Source organism: Chiloscyllium plagiosum, chromosome 9 (genome assembly GCF_004010195.1).
Source record: "Chiloscyllium plagiosum isolate BGI_BamShark_2017 chromosome 9, ASM401019v2, whole genome shotgun sequence".
Lineage (NCBI taxonomy): Eukaryota > Metazoa > Chordata > Chondrichthyes > Orectolobiformes > Hemiscylliidae > Chiloscyllium > Chiloscyllium plagiosum.
In genome coordinates, this window is record NC_057718.1 from 100,550,600 (window position 1) to 100,560,368 (window position 9,769).

The window sequence follows — 9,769 nt, forward strand, 5'->3', positions numbered from 1 at the left end:
GTAATTTAAAATTGAAGTGAGAAGAGCAGCTGTGTCTGTCAGGCCTTCAACAATACCAGCTGCAGAATTTGTGGGCAATATGGAAACAATGTACACCAGATGTCAAAGAATGGAAGAGAAGCTGCTCAGCAAGCAGCCAACTTACCATGCTTTTAATGTCCCAGTGTCACCTGTTACTGAGCAACAGTTTTATTCTGTGTGAACTGTGATGTTCTAATATAAATCAAGACTCTATCTTTTTGAGATATACTCTGTATGCTTTGAGGTTCAAACACAAAAGTCTTCACTTTGTTGCTTTCAAGTGTATGAAAGAATGAAATGTCGAGGTTAGAGATCTTCTTTGAAAACCTAAAACAAGTACTGCTGTCAAAAGAAGTGTGGGATCTGAACTATTTATGATTTACCAATAGAAAATAATCTTCGGGGTATGCTCTACACTTCAAAGCTACCACAAAATATACATTTCTGCGAAACCCACATGTTTGTTTAAGTCAGCCAGCACAAGATCTCTTAAGTTAATTGGAAAAAAAAATTCTCCTCACAGCTGTGTGATCTCTCAACAATCCATAGCTAGGATTAGCATTTGTAAAATGCACAATTTCGCATAACAGAAACAGCTCTGTAAAATGTTTAAAAAGATAACATTTACTAAAAAGTGTTAAGCTTGGAATTACTTGGGTTGGACTTAGACTTACCTTAGCTTTGCCATCTTGAGTTGACATATACCCAACACACATACTCTCAGTGGTATGACTCCATAAAAACTCAACTGTGGAAGAAATTTTTAAAATAATGTTAACTAAAAGTAAATGCACTACGAGAAATAGGCCACTCCGTAACACAGGATGGCTGGTAGTGGTGACAAACCTGAAAAGGGGCTATTTTAAAGCAGTAGTCATAATTTTACATTTCATTGATGTTATTGTAAAACAAATCTGTTTGAAGATTTTTCTAATCTGAATTTCAATGTTTTATGAAAGGAGACTAACTATAAAAATCACATCTCATGAAAAAAAGGAATTTCCATGGAATTAAAGCCAAGCATATTTGTCTTTGCTTCCCAATTTCTAATCTGGTTTAGCACTTTATTTTCTGTTCACTATTTGGAAATAAAAAGATGCACAAATTTTCTGAAAATAAATTTTCATTTTAAGAATATTGACCAATTCAGGCCTCTTGTGCATTTCCAATTTTAATTGGTCATTGACTACAGCTCTTGCTTTAACAGCATTATCCCCTCCGGATTGATCTCAAAACTCTGTGACCTTGGTCTCAGCTCCAGTCTCTGCAACTGGATCCTCAGCCTGTGGTGTGCACAGCCCAGACTCTCACGGAAGCCAACCTTCCACCCATGGTCTCCATTTACGTGGCTCGCTGCCTTGGAAAGACTGCCATCAAAGACCCATCGCACTCCGGTAACAATCTCCTACAACCTCTTCGGTCAGGCATAAGATACAGAAGCCTGAACATATACACCAGCAGGTTCAGGAACAGCTTCTTCCCAGCTGTTATTAGACTGATGAATTGACACTCTAGCCTCAAATAATGCTGATCTTGCTAACATAGAGTGTGCACTAAACAAAATCAATGCAATGTAACCTGCATGCCTCTGTCTAAGTCTTTTTGATCTGTATGTCCTTGCTTAGTATGATCTGCCTGAACTGCCGATCATGAATAAAGCTTTTCACTGTACTTTAGTACACATGACAAAATATCAAAATTACATTCCATGAAGCTTTACAGGAATAGCCAATCTTCAGAATGTGCTTTCAAGCAAAATATCCAGCAGAAGAAATCCCAACCATAAATTAGCCCCATTGGGGCATCAACAAGCTCTTTTCTTGACAATACTCTCAATCTTCTTTCTCAAGTGTCTGAATATAGCAAACATTTCAGAAATGGAAGGAGAAACTTTCCAGAGCCACCAGAGACTGATATGGGAATAAGTGGGAAAAGTTCCCGATCCTGGTTTGATCCCACTCTCTTTAGACTTTTCTCAGGACTGGATTAAAGGGCAGCAGGCACTCTCCTTGCATCTGTCGGCTGAGCTATTTAGTAGACATTAAGTTTGTTAAGAAGCCAAGATCACCAAAGTGGGTGCACAGCAGCAAGAGTTTCTTCAGGAAAATTGACGAGCTGGGAAGGATTTTATTTGTTACACTGAAGAGATCCAGCCATTGCCATCAAGAGTTGGCTGATCAAAGTACTTCTTCTGAAGGCTCTTTCACCACTTGACAGGTGATTTTCAATTTATGCTAAGGCACTTGAAATGGATTACACTTCATTCATCTGCTGAACATTGGTATGAGCCTTCTGCACACCTGGAACAACTTATTCAGCTCCATCTTCCACCCATTGCTGAGAGTCATGAACAGAAGCCACACAACACTAGAGGGAGCAGTAGCGCAGTGGCAATGTCATAATCTGGAATTAAAAGTGAGTTTAATGATTAACATTACTGAAACTATCATTTGCTATGAAAACCTATCTGCTTTATTAACGCCCTTTACAGAACTAAATTTGCAAATCCTCCCTTTGACGAGCCAACTCGTGACTTCAAGCCTACAGAAACTACTTTTAAGATAATTGGGGACAGGCAAAAAAATGATGCGTTTACCAGTGGCATGCACATCCCATGTATGAACAGAAAATCAGCCCAGCTCAGCAGGGACAATTCCAGCAGCATCAGCTGCTTTTTCCCTATTGACATGCCCCTCCACAGGGCAGATAAATGGACAATATTATCCAGCTAAAAAGGAAGCAGGCAGGTCAAAAGAGCATCTACAGGCAGAAGCTCAGTTCTCACAAAAATTCCTTGAGGCAGGTGACTGCTGCCATCCACAGCTTCCAGGAACAAGACCTCCTTTTCTAGGGAGGAGGTGGACATGAAATGTCAATGGCTGGTATGACTGGTCACTGATGGGAATACCCCAACCCCTACCACCCCCAAGTCTCTGACCCTCTTAAATTGGGTGCACTCTTTTCCTGCAAGGACAGAATACCTTCACAATTGCTAGAAAACAGAGGAGGATGTCATTTTTGGAGAATGACTGAGAGGCCTGAGAGTGCACCTGAGAGCAATAACTGGGGAAGTGAAGTTTGATTTTATGATTTGATTTATTGTCACATGTACCTAAGTACAATGACAAATTTTGTGTGCAGTACAGGCAGATCATAACATATAAAGGACATATAGATCATGCAGATCATAATATATAAAGGACACATAGATCATAGGGTGTTTAGAGCGAACAAAGCATCCAAGGTTATGGCTGTACAGGAAGTGCACAAAAGCAAGATCAACATTAGATTTGAAATTAGACAGCAGTCCAATAACAGTTGGGAAGAAGCTGTTCTTGAACCTGTTGATATGTTTTTAATCCTTTGCCTGACAGAAGAGATTGGGAGAGAGTATAACCGGGGAAGGAGGGGTCTTTGATGATGTTGGCTGCTTTTCCGTAGCAACAAGAAGTGTAGATGGAGACCAAGGATGGGAGTTTCCAGCATGCAGAAGAATAAGGTACACTGTAACACGTGTTGTCCTTAGGACAACTATGTAGGAGAACACTAAGCAAGGCAGTGTGGTCATGTGAAGTTATACTTCCAATTTGCCACATCCTTCCAAAGTCAAGAATCCTCTTGATGCACCGACTCCAAGTTGGAGAAGTCACGTGCTCATTGCTGACTTTAAGATTAGATTAGATTACTTACAGTGTGGAAACAGGCCCTTCGGCCCAACAAGTCCACACCGCCCCGCCGAAGCGCAACCCACCCATACATTTACCCCTTACCTAACACTGCAGGCAATTTAGCATGGCCAATTCACCTGACCTGCACATCTTTGGACTGTGGGAGGAAACCGGAGCACCCGGAGGAAACCCACGCAGACACGGGGAGAACGTGCAAACTCCACCCAGTCAGTCGCCTGAGACTTCTTTGATCACTCTGATCAATATAACAGTGAGACACTCGGAGGTTGTCCTCACAGGTCTCTTCATTCCCATAGTTGCTGTGGCCTGAAAAATCCATGCGCTGTGATCTTCTTCTCTGATCCATGCAATGATTTATAAAAATTGACACTTCATTTGACAGATTGCTGCATCATTCTGACCTCCTTAGGTTGTCAAGGAGCCCAGAAATGGGGTGCCAATTGGTTAATTCTGATAAAGAACAGGTGTGTATGCACTCAGACTAATTCATGAAGAAAGAACGTCCTGAGACTAACGTAGTGAGATTCCTGCTATATTGCTTACCTAGGAGAGGTTGAGTGTTTAACGATGATTCGGATTCTAATGAGCATTTGCAGCAGCGAAGAACAATGACTCCTCCGAGGACAGTGTCTTCATGGGCGAGGAATGGTGAACCTACAAATGAGCCAAAGAAAACACCTTTATTAACAGAAACCTGTAGGTGATTCAAATTTGAAATTTCATCAGCCTTCCAGTTTCAAAACAGCATTTATTCCTTGACACTCCAGCTATTTTGCACAATCCTATACACAGCCCAGGGTTAAAAATGGAATTAAACTACAGCATGTTAGCTTAAATATCACATTTTTGGTGGATAGTTGGATACAGTTCCCATTGAAACAAAGGTCCAGGGATAGAACCTTTGTTAAGTTATGCAATCTACAGAGCACCTGCATAACCTGCAAAAAAGAATCCTTCCACATACTGCCTTCCAGGGTTACATTGAAAACTAGATGGTAAGAGTGATGGGTAAGACTTAAATGCAATTATTTAGCAACATTCAAAGGATTTTATTAACAAAATTACTACTTCATCAGAAAGAACTAGCAGGATACAAGACAAAAACCAAGAAGATTTCTGGAAGCTAATGACACCAAGAGATAGAGAGATAGTGCAGGACAGTGGCATCTGCCATGACCTAATCAAATGATACAGCAGGCTCAATAGACTGAATGGCTTACTCCTGTTCCCATTGTCCAGTATGGTATGAATGGTCACCTTACAAGAGGAAAATCTGAATAGTATATTTAAGTGCGATAACAAATTCACCTACACTGCTGAACTGTGCTGAGTACCTATTCAATTCCAAAAAGAAAAATTTAAAATATCATAGGTTAATATATGAAAATCAAAACTGTTACTTTTCAGAATAGTATTTTAAAAAGAAAAAATATGATTAATTATCATTCTTAGCTTTTATTATGTTGATGTGCAAAACCATTTAAGTTTTAAAATAGAATGGGTGATTACAAGTAATTGGCTGAAAAGGGATTATGGAGATTGACATTGTGAATGAGCTGAATTAACAACAGTTATTAACCTAGGGTGCTTCAGTGCACTTGTCGTTTCAACTTTGCATTACTAGGTGAACTGAATCAGAATAGTTACTTTTCCTAGCCAGTTCTCTTTACCTCATCAGAACTGGCCAATTAAACTGTTATCCACCTCCAAAAATGTCACAGTTACTGTTTATGAATTAGGTTTTCAACTCAATTCGTTGAAAAGGGCACACGGCTACTGGTGAAACTGTCTCTTGAAACTATATCTTTCTTATTTACTTTTATTTCATTCATAATTGACTTTCTTTTATCCAGATTTCTCATTTTCTTACCGAACGACATTACCACAGGCACTGCTTGATAAACATCTGAGGCCATGGTTGGGCTGCTCTCCACAGAATTTCTTAATTAGCTTTAAAATTGCATGGTAACTTACTGAAGATACTCAATTCATAACATTGTGGTTATAGGTTCAAATCCAAGTACTAGGTAAAATTTCACTCTGCCACCCACAATGTGCAACAATTTCAGTTGTTTCTCAGCCAGGAAGCTGGGTGGGAAATTTTGTGGAGATGGCGTGTTCTGTGTTCAGTGGATTACCCTTTGAAAACCTAGAGTCCTATCCAATGAGAAAATCACATTGGAGCTCAAAGAGAAATCAAGAGGCTATTCTGCTAATTAAAAAGCTCGCTGGAAATAAATGTCATAAATTATAAAACACTACAAGAGGCCATTTAACCTACCAAGTCTGTGCAAAACCTTTGCTAGAACTATCCAATCAATCTCACTCTGCATACTTTTGAGCTCTGAAAATCATTTCTTCTTTCAATGTATTTGTTAAAAATAGCTAAAAATTAAATCCAGAAGTATAGATTAAAAGTAGATTGCATTCTGAAATTGTATTTTACAAGAGATAAAGTAGACAAAACAAATTCACACAGAAATCCAAACAGTGTCATACAGCACAGAACAGACCCTACAGTTCAACCATCCAAACTGACCAAAGTCCCACACTAAACCAGTCCCACCTCCTTGGTTCTAGCCCATATCCTTCCAAACCTTTCTTATTCACGTACTTATCCAAATATCTTGTAAACACCCTAACTGTGGGTGTTCATTCCACACGCAAACTACCCTCCGAGTAAAAAATTTGCACCTCATGTCTTTTTAAAAATCTTTTACCTCTCATCTTAAAAATGTGCTCCCTCATCTTGAAATCCCCCATCCTAGGGAAAAAGACATTTTTTTTTCAAAATAAACTGCAAGAAAGGTTGCCTCTCAATCTCCTACACTGTGAAAAAGTCCCAGCCTATCTGACCTTTATAACTCAAACCTTCCATAGCCAGTAACATCCTGGTAAATCTTTTCTGAATCCTCTCCAGCTTAACAATATCCTTCCTATAACTGGGCGATTAGAACTGGATACAGTATTCTAGAAGAAGCCTCGCCAATGTCCTGTACAATCTGAACATGACATCCCAATTCTTGTACTCAAAAAGTTTGAGCAATGAAGCCAAGCTTGCTAAATGCCTTTTTAACTGTCTATTTGTGATGCAAACTTCAAAGAATTATGCAGCTGCACTCCTAGGTCCCTCTGTTCTACAACATTACCCAAGGCCCTACCATTAATTGTATAAGCCTTACCCTCATTTGCTGCATGAAAATGCAATACCTCGTATCTATCCAGATTGAACTCCAACTGCCATTTTTCAGTCCATTGACCCATTTGATGAAAATCCCTTTGTAATCTTAGATAAACTTCTTCACTATCTACTATGCCACCAATTTTGGTTAAAAATCACAACACCAGGTTATAGTCCAACAGGTTTATTTGGAAGCACTTAGCTTTCGGAGCGCTGCTCACAACCACCCTATGAAGGAGCAGAGCCCTGAAAGCTAATGCTTTCAAATAAACCTGTGAGACTATAACTTAGTGGTATGTGATTTTTAACTTTTTACACCCCAGTCCAACACCGGTACCTCCAAATCAGGACTACCAATTTTGGGGTCATCCGCAAACTTATTAACCGCACTGTCTATATTCTCATCCAAATCATTTATAGGTCGTTCTGCAATAACGTGCGTTTTGTTAATGCAAGTTTGCTACAACGCGATTGACAAATTGGGACATTGTTTCTACAGCGTGAACTTTTAAAGCATGTATTGGTTATAATGATTCCATCCCCATTAGTTTAAGTAATGCTGCTATTACACTATTTTCTTATAACAAGGGATTACACAAGAATGGAACTACCGTGTCAAAGCAAAACTGACTGTATATAAATGACCAAAGAGGATCCAGAACTGATCCCTATGGAAGTCTTCCAGTCTGAAAAGCAACCCTCCCACCACTGAGTCTCCTGCTGTTAAGCCAATTATGTATCCAATTGGTGATCTCACCCTGAATACCATGTGATCTAAATTTACTAATTAGTCTACCATGCTGAACCTTGTTGAAGGCTTTAATAAAGTCCAAGTAAACAACATCTACTGCTCTGCCCTAAACAATTTTGGTAACTTGCACAAAAAGATCCCAACTATTAGCAATTGCTAATATAAATTTACAAAATTTGACACAGCCGAACAAAGATATACATAGCCATATAGTACAATTTAAGGTTTTAAAGTGTTCCTTGGAAGATGTAGAAAATAGGGTTGCAAATTGTAATCAAATACATTCCTGGGATGTCTCATTACATGACTCACTCCCCACATTGCTGCCAAGACATCAGACGTTGTGACACACTGCTTTCCAAATTGCACAAAGTACTCACTGTCCAATTGGATGATTCTTTATTATCAGCCTAACACAGCCTTTTTCAACCACTTTTAATATTTTTAGATCTAGTAAAGAAAAAAATGAACAAAAATGCTCCTGATGGTTTTTCTCTGGAGATGCACACAATAGTGTCCTGGAGATTGAGTCTTCAGGGATTGAAGATCAATATGAGTCCTCAAGGGTTGGCACTTTAGAAGAGAAATTGAGAGGGCAGAGCTGCCTGAGGATGGTACAAGGGTTCATGGCAAATTGCACTACCATCCAAAACCTCCTCTTCACCCCATGCTCTCCAGTTTTTCCTCTTGTCCCGTGAATGAAGGACGCCAATCTCCTTTGCATTAATGATACCTTGCCATCTTCAAATGCAACAGGAAATGAAACAAAGTGTTATGGACCCAGCTGACGTTATCAGTGGACAACTCAGATGCCAGACTCAAAGCAGGCTTGGTAGATCATTTTTTGGTTTTAATTTAATGAGGTGGTCTTTCAAAGCAACAAAGCATCCAAAATTGTGGATTTGGTTTCAAAAGTAAAACAGAAGTTTACTGCACAGAAGAGGAGATAAAATAGAATAAACCAAGTTATTTACTTATGACAATTGGAAACACTTCAAAACATGCAGCAAAAATACAATCCCATCTATACCAACATCATCACTTTAGAATCTTCAAACACCAGAGACAGGGTTCACTTTCCATTACATCTATAGATTTACTTGAACAATTTCTTTCAATTCCTATTCTTTTTTTTTTATATAGATATTTTTATTAGAAATTTAACATTTTTACAAGTTTACAAAAATAAACAAAACTCTCAGATATAAACATTGATATACAATTAGCTCAAATATACAATAGCCAAAATTTGACAAAAAAAAAACAAAACAACAAAAAAAAAACCGAAAAGAAAAAAAAACAAACAAACAAAACTCAACTATCTACTAATCTAACCTACAACTAACCAGGGTGTATATTTAAGTCTCTTACATGCTCGGGATGTGTTAGCATCAGATATGATAAAACCGGTATTCGTGCGGGATTCCTCCCCCGAGGGGCCGCGGATCAGCCAGGTCTGTAGTCTCAATTAAATAAAAGCCCTTGTTAGGATAGCCGAAATATCTGTATTTATGTAATTCAAAAAGGGCTGCCATATTTTATAAAATAATTCAGTCTTTCGGTGCACCATATTTGTAAGGAAGTCAAGGGGAATACATTCCATAATTAGTCTGTGCCAATTTGAAAGTCCAGGGGGGCCCTCAGCCGCCCAGTTCACCAAAATATTTTTCCTTGCACAGAAAGAAAGAATAGAAAATAGTATCTTCCCGTACATGTCCAGGGACGGAAAGTTCGAAAAGCCCAAGAGGAGAGATACGGGGCCCACTTTTATTTCCGTTCCTAAAATTTCTGTCAGGGTACTTGCTACTCTAGTCCAATATCCACGGATCTTATGACAGGTCCATAAGCAATATACAAGAGTGCCCACCTCTATTTTGCATTTAGGACACATTGGAGATGCTCCTGCCTTAAATTTTGCCAATCGAACCAGTGCTATATGGGCCCTATGAAGTATCTTCAGCTGGATAGCCTGGGTTCTGTTAAAAATAGTAATTCTTCTAGCATTTTCCCAGATATCATTCCACGTTTCTGTGGAGATTTCTAGTCCCAGATCCTGATCCCATGTTTTAAGCAGATTATCCATATCTCCCGATACTTCATCATGTAATAAATGATAAATAGTACTGA

The 9,769-nt window shown here is 38.9% G+C and overlaps 1 protein-coding gene across 4 annotated transcripts in view; it reads right to left on the reverse strand.

Annotated features, from left to right (window-relative positions):
• The window catches only part of tasp1 (taspase, threonine aspartase, 1), a 93,167-nt gene that overhangs the window by 13,974 nt on the left and 69,424 nt on the right, over positions 1–9,769 (reverse strand). For 3 of the 4 annotated variants that reach the window (XM_043696630.1, XM_043696634.1, XM_043696632.1), the window contains exons 11-12: positions 4,254–4,364; positions 696–769 (exon numbers count right to left, since the gene is read on the reverse strand). In XM_043696630.1, coding sequence (XP_043552565.1) covers positions 696–769; positions 4,254–4,364 — 185 coding nt within the window. Of the gene's footprint in view, positions 1–695; positions 770–1,520; positions 2,425–4,253; positions 4,365–9,769 lie in introns of those variants that run through there. The other variant, XM_043696633.1, reaches the window with a different exon arrangement.